We start from the raw sequence: 17,044 nt of genomic DNA on the forward strand, positions 1-17,044 counted from the left end.
CCAGCCGCTCCGCGGCATGCGGGATCTTCCCAGACCGGGGCACGAACCTGTGTCCCCTGCATCGGCAGGGGGGGGGGGGGGGGAGGGGCGGGGCCGACTCAGTGCAGGTGCCCTCGGGCCCTGGCCGATGAGCCCCGTGGCTCGGGGCCCTTGGGGCCCTGGGAAGAGAAGGAAGAGGCCCCAGGCAGCGTCCTCCTCGCCCGCGTGGCACCCCATGGGGCAGCTTTGGCGGGTGTCTCAGCTTCCCCGGAGGCCGCGATTTTCCAGGCAAAGTCATTTGATCAATTTCTTGTCACAACCTGGCGGGTGAGGGCCGGGGAGGTCGCTGACCACGGCCGCTCACCTGCTCCGCACCGGACCCTGGGGTACACGGGAGACCATCCCCAGGCAGGAGTGACGGGGGTGCCAGGCCCCAAGCAGGAAAGACAAACCGCTTCTCCGAATCACAGTGACCACGTGTTGAAACCACGCAAGCGGGGCGGCCTGCTGCATACAGCGTGCACACTTGAGGGCTGCACACGAGTCTGTGATTTTAAACCCCAGGGAACTGCTTAGAATACGTACCCTATTTATGAGAGCTATCTGTGCTCATTATAGAAAAGTGGAAGGACAGCTGTAAGTGAGGAACCAGCTGGATCTCACTGAGGCCCACCGCCGCCGAGGGGCGCACACCATGGCCTTGGCACTCACGCGCCACTTGTGCGCTGTTCCACATGACAGCGGAGCCCTTACACGTGGTTCTGCGACAGCACCGGACGGATCACCCACTTTCTGCGGGTGCTTCAGGCACACCCACCTTCTCCAGCACTCGGCTGTTATACGTGCCCAGCATCTCTGACTGCCCCCCAAGGGGCGCTAAGGGAAGCCCCTGGGGCCAAGGCACCGGCCGTGTGAAGACCGGGCGCCGCAGTCCACGCTGTGCGGCCGTGGCACCCAAAGGCCCCTTGACCAGTGCCCGCCGCCCGGAGCTTGGGGGTGTCCTGGGCTGTGTTTTGGTTTTTCTTTTCCCAAACGAGAAGGACTTGGCAGCATAAAAGATAATCCCACCCAATGCACCTGATCTTTTTAACTAAAAAAAAAATGATGAAATAAATCTTAAATACCAAAGAGAATGTTCCCCCTGCCCCCACCATATACGGCTTAAAAAAGAAGAAAAAAGTGAACACCTAGAATCCCCATCTCCAGCGTAAGACTCCGTATACCTATTTTTGGAGTTCAGTTATTCTATAGCGTTTTTCATAGAGTTTACCTCTGAGACAGTGGGATTGTCAGATGTGGCCCCTCCCATGGGAAAATGGGAAGGAGGTTAAACCAGTGTAAATTGGCTCCCCTCTGCAGAAGCAGGGAGGGCCTTTACACCGGGAGTGACAGTGATGCAAAGCTGCCGCGTTGGCTTGGGGAGAGCGGGCCACACCCTTGATCCCTGTCGAGGTCCAGGCTCGACCCCCTCCTGCACCCCTACCTCCCAGCGAGGTTTTGCAAGGATTGCCCTTCGGCTGCTGCCCTCAACCACGGGCCTATTTCTAGACACTTCAGGAGCCGGGTTATTGGCAGGATCGGCTGGTTGGAGCTGTCAAACAGACTCCTAACAGGTTTGGGCTTTTACTTTCTGCATCTTTGAGGTAGTTTCCAGAAAGGTAAGGCCCCCAAATCCCACGGCCAGTGGAGATGGAAAAGCTCGCCCCCGCCTCCCACTGTCCGCGGGGGAGACAAGGACGGGCCACTCACCCAGTCCACCACGAGGGTCCTGGTCACACTCAACCTCTGCTGGAGAAGCTTGGCTGCGACAGCCACGGAATTGAAGTAACAGAAGCCCCTGGCAGGTGAGAGTAGGAGGAACAGAGTCAAATTCCGGGCTCTGATTAGTTTTTATTCAACTTGCGATAGAACGTTCTAGAATCCCACGAGGGTCTAAGAAGGTGGGGTGAACGCATGGCTCCTGATCAAGCGGTTTGGAAACGTTAACTGATGCTGATCATTGACACACACACCACACACACACACACACACACACACACACACACGGTCCCTGCGTGCAGGCCGCCAGCGCTCCCAGGGCGAGAGAGTCCATCTCACTTTATGCCCCCAGGACGTCTCCCAGAACACGCACTGACCGACCTGTCAAGAGGCACCGAGGCCCACAGAACACGGAAGTTACTCATTTGACTTTCTCACTGCGCATCTTTCCATATTCTAAGATGTATAACAATGATTCTAGAGAGTCTCTGAGAGAATGGGAAAAACAAGCTGAGAAAGTGAGTCAAGTAAAAATGGAAATCTCCTAAACCTGAATTTCCCTTTGCCTGAATCACCAAAGAAAATGAGAAGCCCGGGTGGGTCTGTTTTCGGGCTGTAGGCTGCCCGGCGGGAAGCCTTGCGTCGCAGCAGCCACCGCCTCTCTGGCCGTGCTGGCCCCAGGACCGAACTGTGGGGTCTCTAAGAGCCTCCATGGACGTGTCCCTCCGTATTCCATCTCGGTCCATCTGCGCCCACCCGTCAGAATATCTGACAGCTCAGAGTCGAATTAGAAAGGTGACCTCAGCGAAATGCCACAAACAATCAGCGCCCGCTCCTCGGTCACGTGGACCGTTCCGGGCCAGGGAGTGACCGCACGGTGGTGACGACAGCTCCCTTTACGGTGAAGGGTCCCTTCCTGAAGCCCGGCCCCGACGCCCTCACTGGGGATTCGAGGCGGCTGAGGGCTCCACCGCCCGTTGACTGGAAGCCAGGCTCCTGGTCCAGCACAGCCCCCGCGCTTCCTGCCTCTCCCCACGGCTCCGTCTGCACCATCCGTGCTTCACCAGCCGACAAACCAGCGCTCATTCCCCCAGCCACCGCCCGTCCCCTCGTCCTGACGACCCACAACACGGTGTCTGCTGTCTCAGGGCCCGAGGGCGAGCCCCCGACATCACGCTTGCTGAGGGTTTTCTGCGTCCGCTCTGCGCACAACTGCCCGGGTCAAGTCCTGTGACTGCCCCCAGGCGGCTTCTCCTCGACCAGGATGGAGCCTGAATCCGCACGTCAACCCCGCCACCTCGGCCAGCTTCTCATGTGCACAGTCAGGGGTGTCTACGACCCGAAACACAGGCCAGAGCTGACCCCTGTGGTCATGACCTTGGGGCTTCAACCTCGCGGTGCCAAGCCGTGAGCAGGTCAGCTGGAAGGCCACACGTGAGCAGACCTGAGGCCTGACTGTGAAAGCTCCAGAACAAGGAAGCACCACGAGAACTCCTTCTGGGGCAGCTGAAGTTCCCTCTCCCAAGCCTGACAACGAGACGACTCCTCTGGACTCGCTTCTGCCCACACGGCCTCCCATTCTGCACACCTCCACGCGCCGCCCCCTACATCTCGTCACCGGGACCAACCCTAACCAACTCGAGCTGCACGTACGGTTACGCCCCGCTGGACCGGCCTCTCGGGGACCGTGCACGGGCAGGCGCGACAGTGCCGCAAGCCCCCTGCCCGAGAGTGACGCGTGTGTACTTACATGGGCGTGCTCTCCTCTGCGTGGTGTCCCGGGGGGCGGACCACGGCAAAGCCATTCTACGCGCGACACCAAGAGGGAGACATGGGGACAAAAGATTGGTTTCAGGTCAGTGAGGAAAGGCAGAGTGTGCTTGAGGACACGGCTTCCAGCTGCCTTCTGGGCGCACAGACATAGGGCAGGATACAGGGCTGGCTGTGAGCACTTCAAAGACATGTAGGTCCCTTCTCTGAACAAGCCCTGCTGGTTATCACAAATTACTAAGATAAAAGGTGAGTCCATCCCCGATTTTCTATCTTTGACAGCCTGCTGGCAAGGCTGGGAGCTGCTCAGCTGGGGAAGCAGGGTAGGGGTGGAAGGGGCACCCCGGCCCCCCTCTGATCATAACCAGCATCCCCAGGAAGCAACTTGACGGGAACCCTGGACGCAGATGAAACGGAGAAGGCTCGGCTGCTGCACAGATGCTGTGCCCTAGTTTGGCCTTAACGTGAATCTCTCTGCTGTCAGTGCAGCTCAGTTCCCAGGGGACTGAGCGATGCAGAAAACAATCACTAACGCTTAGAAGGAAAATCTCAGAGGCTGGAGAGGAGCTTCAGCCCGCATCCCTGCTTAGGACCCCTGAGTCACTTATGCTTTAAAAGAACCATCTGCAAACCATCCTGCAGCCACCATAATAAAAACGGTTTAGACCGGCACCCCGGGTCTCACCAGCGCAGGAAGCTGTGCGATCGAGGTCTGTAACAGAGACCCATGGGTCGTGGACCACGCTGACCGGGCGTGGGAAGTGTACCCAGCCTGCTGCAGAGACCAGCTCAGGGGGAGGACGGGGGGGCACACTTAGTGGGAGCCCCGCCTCGGCACGCTTGGCGCTGCCCAACTATCTCCCCTCTCCTGCACAGGACCCAGCGCTGCGGTTCTGCATGGGGACGCGGGCCCCAGGGGTCCCGTGCCCCGGGGGCCTTTGCATAGCAACCCCAAGGCTCTGTGCCCTTCCCGCGGAGCTGAGAGCTGACCAGCGGCGGGCAGCGATAGCGGGTGGCCTTCAGGTACGGTGGCAGGAGGAGGCCCGGGCACACACGTTTGCAGGGTAAAGGAAGCTCCGTGTCAGTGCCCCGAAGAAGCAGTAAAACTTATCAATTTCATTAAACCTCGACATCTTTTTTTTTTTTTTTTTTTGCGGTACGCGGGCCTCTCACTGCTGTGGCCTCTCCCGTTGCGCAGCACGGGCTCCGGACGCGCAGGCTCAGCGGCCGTGGCTCAAGGGCCCAGCCGCTCCGCGGCACGTGGGATCTTCCCGGACCGGGGCACGAACCCGTGTCCCCCGCATCGGCAGGCGGACTCTCAACCACTGCGCCACCAGGGAAGCCCCAAACCTCGACATCTTTTTAACACCCGTGCAAAGAGATGGGGAGGCGTGTAAATAACCCGCGGGGCTGTCACCTCAAAGAAAGTGACAGACAGTGGCTGTTGTCAGGGGTGGGATTTGAGCTTTCCCATGAAACCGAGAACTCTGGAAAACTTGTATTCGGCCCAGCTCTTCCCAGCACTGAGAAGACCTTCCTGATGAGATGGGTGGTGACATTCATGGTTTCAAAGATTAGTGATGCTTTGGACACCGTATAATAAAATGTGTCAAGATTTGGAAGACCTACGTGATCCAGTGAGCCCCTATTTCCAAACAACTATGCACTGTGCAAACGTCAGGATAAATGACTGGCTCCACGTGCGAGGCTGATGGAATTTCTTGTACAGGAGGACAAGCTCGCTGGTGCTGTTTTAGGGTCCACACTGCAACTCATCTTCAAGAAGCTGTCACTTGTTGAATTTTGGCAAAGCATCAAAGAAGAATACCCACAATTATCTGAAGGCGCTATTAAAATACTCCCCCTTCCCCAGTTCCGCATCTGTGCGAGGCCAGATTTTCTCTGTGTGCTTCAACTAAAACAACACGTCACTAGATACGGAAGCAGAAGCAGGTGTGAGAGTCCAGCTGAGCGACTAAGCTCTTATTATTATATTTAAATTAATAAATATTTTAAAAGCCTCAGTTTTAAACTCTAATGAGTGGTCAAGGCTGATGACACAACTCATAAAGACAAAAGCTCTTTGGGATTTTTCAGCCACTGTAAGAATGCAGCGTGTTCCCGAGATCGAATTCTTTGAGAAATGCTGTATCGTTACACGTGTTTTCACAAGCGTGGGAAAAGTCCCCTTGGGTTCAACGGTGATGACAGAGCTGGGTCCGCCCGTACTCCCCATCACAGCCACCAGGTGCCTGTCCAGAGCGGGAGCGAAGCGGGCGGGCTGTCCCTCCCTCCCTCCCTCCCCGGGCTGAGTCCTCCCAGGAGCCCTCCTGCTGGTCCGCACTGACCTTCAGTTCCCCTGTGGCCACCTTGAAGACCAGCTCCACCACGCAGCCCACGGCCAGGCGGGCTGCCCCCGACGAGTGGACCTCGTTCCATATGGTGTCACTGTCTACCTGTGAAGACATCAGGCCCGCAGTAAGGCCGGCGTCCTTGGTCACAGTCACCCCACATCGCGGCCGGGTGGCCGTGCAGCCAGGGGCCCCTGTGCTCTGCCTCTAAAACCAGAGCCTGCCGTCTCTCCTTGACTAATTACAGAACGTAGCCAGCTCACATTCGGGCTTAACATTTTTTTTTTTTTGAAGACACGCCGAAAAATACTGAACAGAAAAAAGAACAGTGAATGCACCAAAAATAGCACACCTGCGTTTTTACCCCTTTCTGAGGTGTCATTTCTTTTCTCCATTGCTCCAAAATACTCCATGCTAGGAGTCACGATGTCAAGGTTACCTAGTTCCCTTCTTTTTTTAACTGCAACTGCAGCTGAGTTACACTAACAATTAGCAAAAGCAAATGTGGCAAGTGTCAGAATTAGAGGTCCCTCCAAATTATGACTTTGTTTCATGCTGAACTGAAGGAGCCCCGTGTGTTCGACAGGAGTCGTTAACAGGGACGCGGCACGCGGACGGTGAGGGGAGGGGAATCCAGGCTCTTGGACGCACGCCGGGGGCTCGGCCCAGGGCCTGGCGCACCTGTGCAGGTAGCTGTTCCCCTTCAAAGAGAAAAACCCGTGTGTGGCACAGACCTGTCAGGTGACTTGTTTCTGTATTGGTTTATTTACTTACACATTAGATATAGTTTTTAAACTCTAGCTAATGTGGGCAGGATGAAGACAGACTTGACGAGTCGGTTCTGCGGAGGCTGAGTCTCCTGCGGGAGCCTGGGGGACAGGGAGCAGGGACCACGATAAAGCAGGAGCCCCTGGTTCCAGGTCAAGGGCGCTGCCATCCCCAGGGCAGGGCAGCTGGTGCCTCGGCCGCACACACCTGGGGCTCGCGTGCCCTTCCTGTGGGTACCCGAGCCTAGAAACGGTTCTGGGAAGCTGTGAGGAATAAGCCCTTCCACCTGCAGCAGAGTCGGCCGGGGCCTGGGTGAGACCCTCCTTCCCATGGCAACCTCTTCCAAGCGCTGAACGCTCGGGGCCCCGGACACAGAGGCTGAGCCGCAGGTGAGGGCCCGGCACCCCCTCTCCAGCCCGGCCAGAGTCAGCGCCCAGGCCCCTGCCCACCTGACAAAGGCCCTGATCACTACGTGGTGCGGATGGATTTCTTCCAATGAAGTCTTGGGACTTCATCTTCAAAGCAAGATGATGTAAAATACATTTACGAGCCGCTCGAGCTATTTCCTGAGGAGTGTTATTCCGTGCAGGCTCTTCTTTTCAATGACCAAACCTCTATGTTCTTTAAATAGCTTCCAAATGTCAGCAGCATGCTCTGCACTTAGCGCACTCTGCGCAGCATTAATATCCAACGTTCAAAGACCGGCTTCTGTTCTAAATAATACTGTGCTGTTATTCATTGAAGCAGGCACTCAACTAGAATATTCTGGACCAGCTGCTTCAGCCGAAGAAGCAATTCAATAGAACCAAAGCGAGAGCTGGCAGGAGGGTCCGACCGGTTGCCCGGGCCTCGCGAGAGGCCGCACCCCTGAGCACGGAAGGGGGCTGGGGCGAAACCGTGCAGATTCTTTCTCCCCCAAATGCAATGATTCGGGTTTTAGGCTAAGTAACCGGAGCCGGGTGGGGAAGGGACTGACCCTCAGCGTGCCCTGGAGGGTCTCTGTGCTCTGCTCCTCTCCCGCCTGACCCCAGGGTCCAGAGGTCCCGTGACACCGTGTCCAGGGCGAGGGGCAGGCCCCCCAGCCCCACTGCAGTGTCTCCAGAGAACCGGACGTCGGGGTCTCAGTCCCCCAGCTTCTGGCCACCAGCTCCCCAGGGACCAACGTGCGATGGTCGGGTTGGAGCCCCGAGTTCCAGAAGGACGAGGCGGCCCTGCTTGGGGCAACCTCAAATACAGGAGCAGGAAACAAGGGAACGAGCAACGGGCTACACTCCACAATCCCTCCAGCAAAGACAGAGAAAAGGTGAAGACAGGGTGGGGAGACCCCTTACAGAGATTTCAAGTGCACACTCGGGGTGGCCACTCTGGGTGGGCCACGGACCTTAGAAGCCATGGCACTCGGGGTCCCCAGGGCCTACCAGGGCAGGGCTGGAAGGGAAATGCACTCATCAGGAGGTGAGCAAAACAGAAGTTTCTCTTACTTGGCTTGGAAAAAAAAGGTAAAACCATTTAAAAGCTCCATTACAGAACCTAGATGTTAATTCAAGTAGCTTCGGGGGAAGCAATGCACCCTCTCCTTCCCTGCTTCAGCAGCCGACCTGCACCCTCCCAGCCACACCTGGGCCCCTGGGGTCTCCTCTGTTTCCCTGACAACACCCCAGGGGGCTGGCCCCCAGCTCTGGAAGGAGATTCAGAGGCCCAAGAGGGCTGCGGCTGCACCAGCGACATGGCGAGTCCACGCTGAGCCGGGTGGGAGGGCCGGCACTGCGATTCTCTGCCCTCCTATTGGGGCAGTTATAGAAAACAACTGAAAGTGAACAATCCCTTGAGACACCCTATGGTTCACACTTCCCACTAATTATTCTGATGGGCTCCTCTCTCGACCGGGTTCGACTTGGTGAGATTTTCCACGTCTCCGTGTTCCAGAGCATTTTTGTGCCTGGATGTGGAGGTGGGCGCTGATAGCCTGCTGGGGGCTGGATCTGGACTTCACACTGGGGAGGGGCCACCTGGCTCAAGGCCCCAGGCCCAGTCCCCATTTCGCTTTCATTTGCAAATTATAAGTCCTGCCTCGCACAGCATCCTGCTGCAGGGCAGTGCAAATCCAAGGCTTTTCAAGTCTGGCCAAAAATTTGCCCCGCATTAAGAGATTGCAGCCTATTTACAGTACAAAATACAATAACTCTAGGAGGCCCTGGTGGTGGTATGAACAAACGCCGTTTATGCTCTTTCTGACGGGATAATTTTCAAAGCAGCGATTTTTGCAAAAACTCAGGAAGAAAACAATTTTGTTTCATTTCCATAACGGAATCCAGACCCCGAGCTTCCCCCTGCGCTCTGTCATTACGCTCACATTCGGCTGAAGCGCGCTTCCAGCCGAGACGCCTTTGTCGTCCACTAGGTCCTCCGGCCTCTCTGTGACCGAGACCGGCTGCAGCACTTCCCGGGCTGGGGAGCTCCACGGCCAGCAGACTGGCCAGGAGGGGGCTGGTCCTTGCCCTCACCCTCCCTCATCCAGAGGACAGCGGCGGGAGGGGGGACAGCCCCTCCTGACTGAAGGAGCAGCTCTGGCTGCGGAGACCTGGCCTCCGCTGCGCTGAGGTAGGGGTGGGTGCCCAGATGGGTTCTGCGCCCCCATCCCGGGCAGGGAAAGCCCAAGTTAAATCAAGATGCTGGTTCTCCTGCGTGTCTACCTGCCCAGGTCTGCCCAAGAGCGCCATCTCCCGGAGGAGCAGCTCTACCCACCCGACGTGGCCCACAAACCTCACGCCCATGGTCAGAGCTGCACTTGGGGATTCGGGTTGGAGCTCAGATACGGGATCAACACACACCCCGTGAGGTGAGGGATTCACGACCTGAGCCGGGACGAGTGGACTGTGGCTCGGCGGGTCAGACGAGACGGGCCCACACACCAGATCCCGTTTCCTAAAGCCAGCCGTGGTGCCAGACGACCTTCCCCGGAGGAAGGTGCCCCAGACCCGCCATCAGAACGCTCACAGGCTCACAGGGCCTTTGAAGCCACACGTGTGAGCGGTGGGGCAGCCCCGCCCAGCAGGCCCCGTTTATGGAAAACGCCTGGCAACAATTACCTGCTCTGCGGAGAGCAAGGCGGCGATTTCCGTGCCCACCAGGACCCTGAGGACAAACAGGACATTATTTACACACTAAAGAAATACTTACCCCGACACCACCGCAGGGCAGCCTGACAAACACCGACGTTAGCGAGCCTGCAGGGAAGAGAGCCGAGGTCAGGCGGGCAGAGGGTCGCCCGGCGCCCCAGCCCGCAGGGAGCGCGGTGCTGGCGGCGCCGCCACAGCGCCCTGACACGTGCGGAAGACGCACAACGCGTCCCACGTGCGGAAGACGCACAACGCGTCCCACGTGCGGAAGACGCACAACGCGTCCCACGTGCGGAAGATGCACAACGCGTCCCACGTGCGGAAGATGCACAACGCGTCCCACGTACGGAGGGGCAAACGGGCTTCAAAGGTACCACTGTATCACCGTGTGGCGCCGCCAGGGCGGCACCTGGCGGCGGTGGGTCCTGGGCTGAGCGGGCCCAGCCCCTGCGGAGAGCCCTTGCGTTCTCCATGGCAACAGCCCACTCCTCACGGGGTGGGGAGACCCCACGGAGGCTTCTGCTTCCAGCCCGAGCTGTGCACCTGGCAGGGAACTACCCAGAGCTCCCTGCACCCGACACTGGCTCTCAGTTCTGAGCTCTGGCCGCCCTCCCCAGCTGTAAGCAAGAGAAAGAGGCCTGAGGTTGACCCTTAGACACGGAGGGGTCTTTTGGGATGTAACAGCAGCCACCACCCCATGTACGAGTGTTCCAAGTTCACTGGGACGGTGCACAGCTAAGAAACCACACAGTCTTGAAGCTGGCCGTCTAGGAAGGCCTGCCCGGGGCCCACGCTGCAGACAAAAGGCCCCCGTCCCACGAGGCTCAGGCCCGCCTCGGCGGCAAGGACAGGAGCTGAACTGTCTTCTTCCTGAGTGTGATCCGGGTGCTGGCTGATGACTAGCCTAAAACCTGCCTGTCATGCAGGGCCAGAGGGCGGCACAGCTCCCCGGCCCCTCCTCCCCAGGCTGTCGTCGGAGTGTGAAGCCCAGGCTCCAGCTGGCCGACTCCCCTTCAGGAGCTGCCCCCATCCGGGAGAGACTCTCTGTGCAGCCAGGAGCTCCCTGCCCCCCTTCCACCTCGCTCCCACTGCGGCCCCCAGGCCTTTCCTGGCAGGTTCCACAGCCCAGCTTGGGAGCCTGCTTTCCGGACCTGGCAGAGCCGGGCCCGGTGCTGGGAGGGCTCACTCCCAACATTGCCCTCTCCCCGACCCAAGCACCAGCTCTGCTTGGGTGGCCATGAGCTGCTCCCAGGGCCCCAGGAAGAAAGCAGGCCTTGGGTCACAGGGTCCAGATGGCTCACCAGGGGAGCGGCCCTGGTGAGGTCCGTGCCCACCTCATCCCGGCTCCTGGCCTGGACCACACACTGTGGACCCTCCCCGTCACGCCCCACCCCCTCCGAGATGCCCGGACCGTGGGTCCTGCCCCGGGCCTGCCGTGCCTGCGCCCACGGCTCTCTTCCAGGTCACGCCCCCCCAGCCGCTTGGTTCCCCTGCCGCGCCTCCTGACATCAGTTAAACTGATTCTCGCGGAGCCACGCAGTCTCTGACCCCCCCCCCCGAGGCTGGGGGCACCCCTGCCTTCCCCTCCTTGTGCCCCGACTGCAGGCCCACAGCCAGGAATCAGCGGGGGCGCAGGTGGGTGGAGGGGCTGGCAGGCAGGGAAGTGATGTCCAAGGAGAGCAGCCCTGGGAGGGGCTTGCCAGGCCTGCCCTGAGCCCCCCGTGGGAAGTCCTGGGGCCGGAGGGAGAGGGTGGGCTGCAGTGCATGACGGGGGGTGGGGGAGAGGGGCGCTGGCACCACGCTGTCCTGCAACAGGTTCACCCAATGGCCTGAATCAGGGAGGGCAGCACCAGCCCCCCGTGCCCCCATGGGCCCTGCCCTTGACACGCGGCAGTGGCTCTAGGTGACCACAGGCTGGGAATGGCTTCAAGACGGTTCTCGTAACACTAACTATTCCAGCACACAGGAACATGATGCTAGGGACATAAGAGCTTTCTCCCAAAGAATCCAAGCGCCCGTGTGTGTGAATCCATGTACATCCATCAGTGTGTGTGTAAATATGAGAGGGGCTCTGCTGAGACTGGATTCCTGCGTTTGAAATTACAGACTGATGTCTGCATTAAAACCATAAATCATCTGAATATTTTGATTTTGTTCATTATCCAGCCAGGAAAGACCACAATAATAAAAAAGGCAGACGATACCCTGCATTCGGACACAAGCCCGTGCTCGGATGAGCAGCAGGGAAACAGGGAAGCTGTCCTAGCCCAGAGCTCCGGAGCAGCCCAGCGGTGGCCTCTCCGCACAGCTGGTCTCCCCCAGGCCCCAGCCGCCTCGGCCGAGGCCCCAGTTGGTCAGCAAGTCCCTCCCCCACTGGCGTCCTGTGTTGCGGGGCCACCACTGCCTAGGCCAGGTCACAAGATGTTCAAGCCGAGAGACAGGGGTCTGACGCTTGAGGGGCACCCTTGCTTTCCCAGTTCTGGCAGGTTGGCTGACAGGCAGGCTGGGATGCCGACGGGCATGGGGAAGATGCTGGCTTTCTTCTGCAGCTGCTGCTGCTATGCTATGAGCAGAGGGTCGCCTAGTAACCCTTGACCTGAGCACGGCCAGGCACTCACGAGGTGCTCCGCAGCCCCGGCTCCGCACTCCTCAGCCACCAGGCCAGGCTCCCTCCCCAGGTCGCTGCCATCAGAAGATGAACGCTGACTTCCAGGAACACCTAAGGTGGTGAACAGGTAGCCCCCTGCAGCCCGGCCAAGCTGTGTCACTGCCCCAAGCTCACTACACAGGCCTCTTTGCACATGGCTTGGAAATTTGTGGATTCAATTAAAAAGAGGAAGGGAGATCACCCAGTAGTGTTTAAACACCAAATAAGGGTACTGTTAACATCATCAACTCTTACCATGTCTGGAATAGTCAGACTGATATAATGACGTTAGAACAAACACTGGGAATGTAAATAGGTCTCAAGTGGTGGGAAGGTATCTGCTTGGGCATCCTCACGGCAACGTGAGTAGACTTCACAACACAAAACTCAGTAGGAGAGAAAAAGGAAACAGAATGGGTTATAATACCATTACGGTAAATGGAACACACACACTCACAATACGTGTGTTTGTGACAACACACTCGGCTCATAAAAGAAACACTAAATACACTCCCGTGGCTGCCTATGGGCGGAGCGGGGTCTGAGATGGTGGACGAACACTTCAACAAAGAAGCCGCGAGCAGCAGAGGGGCTTCCAGGGACGGAGACGCTGGATGAACTGAGGGGGATCCCCTGTGAGGTGACGGACACGGCTTGGCAGGAGGAAAGCGCCGTCTCCCGGCTCACCCACCGTTTACTCTTCCCCAAGGACTCCCGGCCCCGGCGTCTCTCTCATTTCCGATCACCCGTCTTAAGCCTAGTTTGGAACCAGACTGGAAACCTCACCCGTCCTCCTGGCGGGGGACTCGAGCCTCTGTGCCTGCAGGGAGACCATCCTCCCGTCACCCGATCCCCTGCCCCGTGGAGCAGCGCATGCCCAGGAGATGGGCTTGCAGAAGGACTCCTGGAGGGCTGACCAGAGGGCTGATGTGGAGCGTGCGGGGGCTCTGGGCCTCACAGTGCGTTCAGGGGGAGGCCGGCTGCTCTCCAGGCTGAGGCCCCCGGACGTTCTCGGAGACTGCTGAAGCGGGGGCTACTGGTCCCGGGACCCGTGGGCGGCCCCTCCCGTGCGGGAGAACATTCCAGGAGCCTGGCTCCGCGTTTCCTGGGGGATCCCGGGGCCCTGCCGGACGTGCCAGCCTGCAGACCCTGCACTTGGCGCACTCACCCCTCCCCCCAGCCGGCTGACCTTCTCTCCCATCCACACCGTCCTCGTCCTTGGAGCCTCCTTTCCACAAAGCCCTGCCTGGGCCCAGGCCAGACGCCCTCCTCTGGGCCCAGCCGGCACTCTGTCTCATTTCTGGACATTCTTGCTCCGATCTGCACCCCTCCCTGTGCCCTGGGCCCGGCCTCTGGGCTCTCCCGGGTGTCACCTGTCCTCCGGAGCCCTGGGCCCCTTACTGGGGGCGGCTGGCTTAGACCTCTCTGCCCTCCCGAGTCCATGACTCTAGGTGCGGGGCCTGGGCGTCCCCAACAAGCCCTCCCAGCTCAGAGGACACAGATGCGTTTTGGCGGCGCCGAGTGGAGGACATCATACACTCTGAAGAGTCTATTCCGTATCTGTGTCCAGTCTGCATCGTAGACGCCCCTCGGCCGAGGGAGAGAACAGAGCAGCGTGCCCCCTTCCACGGGGAATGGGGACCCCCTCCTCGGGCCAGTCGCCCCCATACATCTCCTGGTTCCCTGTGTGTTATCCTAAACCACGTGGCCGAGCTTTGGAAAACCAAACTGAGTAGCAGGGGCGAACCTCACTGAGTGAGGACACAGGGCCCTTGGGGGCAGCAGTTCCGGGACAGGAGCCGGAGCGTCTACTTCCCTGGAGTCCACGTGCGTCTGCAGAGCAGGGCTCACGACAGCCAGGGACCAGGCCCGGGACGTGGCCGCGGGGGGAGCGGCTCTGGAGGTCTCCCTCGGCCCACTGTGACCACCCCCACTCCCGGGGGCGGGCGAAGTGAGCCCCCAGCTGACCCAGGCAGCAGAGCCTCCGTGAGGAACAGGGCTGCACGGCCAAGACGAGACCCTGGGCAGGCTATTGTGGGCCCTGGCCTGGCCGCCGCGGCGGTCCGGCTCGGTGGACACTTTGGTGGAGACGGCCCAACAGGAGGCCTCTCAGCCACACTGGTCCCGGCTGTCCTGGGGGCTTCCACGTGGGGAACGGGCGGCCTCCTGACCTGCCTTCACCATCCTCAGGGGGTGGCCTCTGTGACTGACATGGCTTCAGTGTTTTTGTCCCCCCAGATTCACATGCTGGAACCCTAACCCTCAATGTGATATTAGGAGGTGGGGCCTTTGGCAGGTGACTAAGCCGTAAAGATGGAGCCCTCGTGAATGGGGTTAGTGCCCTTATAAAAGAGACCCGAGAGAGCTCCCTCACCCCTCCCACCATGAGGACCCAGCAAAAGGCACCGGCTGTGAACTGGCACCCTGAGCTCACATGTCCAGCCACCAGGCTGGCACCCTGAGCTCGCACGCCCAGCCTCGGGGCAGGGAGCAAGCCTGGACGTGCCCAGATTCACCCTCATACTTGACCGAGTCTGGCTGGGTGAAAACTTCAGGCTGGAAAGAACCTTCCCCCAGAACGGGCCAGGCGCTGCAGTGCTACCGAGGGGCCTGATGTCGTCCTGGCTCCTGGCAGACCTGGACCTCTCCCTGGAACATCGCAGCACCCTTGCATCTCGTCCCTGGGCTCTGAGATTTCCCAGTGGTGCTCCTTGGCAGGGCTCTCGCGGCCGGCGGCTGGTCCTCTGGTCCTGGGACCTTCTCGTGATCACCCCAGTTGCTTTCCTTTCCTTTCTGTGTTCTCTGGAAGCCCCTGCTCCCTGGGCCCTGAGTGCCAGGAACGCTCCTTGGATTTTCTTCTTTTCTCCCTTCTCCTGGTTTCCAGCTCTGGTCACCTTCCTGCTCCACTTTCCGGGGCCTTGACTCACCGTTTGTTCCAGCTCCAGGACTCGATTTCTGTGACCATGTTTCACTTTACTCTCTGTTCTGTTTTTTCCCTTTTCTATGGCCCTTGTTCACGTTCTGTGGATGTGGAATCGCCCTCTTTAAGGATTTTAATGCTGTTCTTGGCTCTCTCTGCAGCGCCCCCCTCCGGTCCCTGCACCCACCCAGGAGTCTGGCCTCCGAGCTGCTGCTGAGCACCTTCCAAGGTGCCGATAATCCTTGGTCTTCTGTTCGTGGCCCAGAGTGAGGACGTAAAGCCGGTGGAAGGTGCGGGGATACGGTGGGGACACGGTGGCCTTCTGAACTGTCAGCACCATGTCAAGGACCTTAGAGGGCCATCTGCTGCAGGGCCCCTGATGACAGCTTCCTTTGGGCTAGTCAGTCCCTGAAGGAGGTCCCCACCTCTGCCCGGGGGTAAAGGTCAGTGTGCCGGGAGCCCAGCATGGGGCGGGGGGGTGGTGGCCTCACCGTGCTCTGTGCCTGAGTCTGTCCCAGCCCAGGGACCCTGTGCCTTTCTGTCCAGGGCTGTGGGGTTGGCAGGGCGTCGGGATGGAGGCCTCTCAGGCCCCTGTGGCCCGGTCCCCTGTCTGAGCCCTGCCTGTCCTGCACCCCGGGGCCAGGGTCCCTGCGGTCACTGTCCCTGGGCTGTCCAAGTCAGCGGGCGGAGCTGGGGGTGTCTGTGCCGCTCTGCAGCCCATTGCCTGGCACCGGCCATCCAGCCCCGACCTCCTGCTCCTTCCCTGCCTCCCAGGTGCAAGGGTTTCTGTCTTTTAAAAGCCCTGTTGCTACACACGACCCCCATGCCCCAGGCCAGAGCCCGAGTGTCTCCTCGCGGCCTCCGCTACCCCAGCTCCCCGCTCTAGGGGGGGCTCAGCGCCTACCGGGCGCACAGCAGAGAAGAAGACGTGCTCCCGAGCGCACGAATGAGTGATGGGGCGCGTGAGCGCCCGGGGAGGGAGCAAGGCCGCGCTGCAGGATCCCCAGGAGGGTCAAGCCGGTCCAGTGCAGGGCCGGGCACAGAGATGACCTTCGCAACACCTGCCACGGAAACCAGAGGAAACAGCGCACAGCCCACCCCTTCCCCCCGCCACATCTGGGACCCCAGCGGCTATGATTCCTAGGCCCCTGCTGCCTGCTTTGGCTCTGCTCAGGGAGGAGCCCCAGGGGGCTTCTGGTCCTGGGACCTAGGGGGCAAAGGCAGGGATGGGGAAGGAAACCCACGGTTGGAGACTGCCCTGGTTCCAGGCTGGGAAGCAGGGGAGGGAATTACCCAGCAAGGGTCCTGCCCGGAGGGGGGCGGGGGCCTGCGCCCGGGAGCCTGGGGGACCCTGCCCTTCTGTTAGACCCCGCTGCCTTATGGCGAGACTCTCACCACCTCCCAAAGCAGAAGATGCCTGTTAGGAGGTTCCTTCCGTCAGGCCCAGATCCTGCCCCCTCATCTGGGGGGCTGCCTGCCAAAGCCAAAGCCCCTGGCCCCCGGGGAGGAGGGGGTCAGGTGTGGGGCGGGGGGGCTCGGGCTGCCACGGTGCCCCCCCCCCCAAGCCTCGAAGAGTGTCCCCCAGACCGACCCCAGGCCCAGTGCGGGGTGGCTGGGCGGCCTCCAGCATCCCAGCTCTGCTATTTAACATTCTGCAAAAACACTGGTTCTCAGCCCATTTTCTCCCCAAGACACCAGACACAAAGCAAGAAACCAACTGCCCACGTGAATG

General features: G+C 59.8%; 1 protein-coding gene across 1 annotated transcript in view; it reads right to left on the minus strand.

Moving 5' to 3' along the window:
* Window positions 1–17,044, minus strand: part of HDAC4 (histone deacetylase 4) — a 221,648-nt gene that overhangs the window by 26,925 nt on the left and 177,679 nt on the right. The window contains 4 exon segments of the mRNA XM_007469941.1: window positions 1,729–1,816; window positions 3,488–3,543; window positions 5,856–5,963; window positions 9,807–9,853. Of these exon segments, the coding sequence (XP_007470003.1) occupies window positions 1,729–1,816; window positions 3,488–3,543; window positions 5,856–5,963; window positions 9,807–9,853 (299 nt within the window).

This window comes from Lipotes vexillifer, unplaced genomic scaffold (assembly GCF_000442215.2).
Source record: "Lipotes vexillifer unplaced genomic scaffold, Lipotes_vexillifer_v1.1 scaffold988, whole genome shotgun sequence".
Lineage (NCBI taxonomy): Eukaryota > Metazoa > Chordata > Mammalia > Artiodactyla > Lipotidae > Lipotes > Lipotes vexillifer.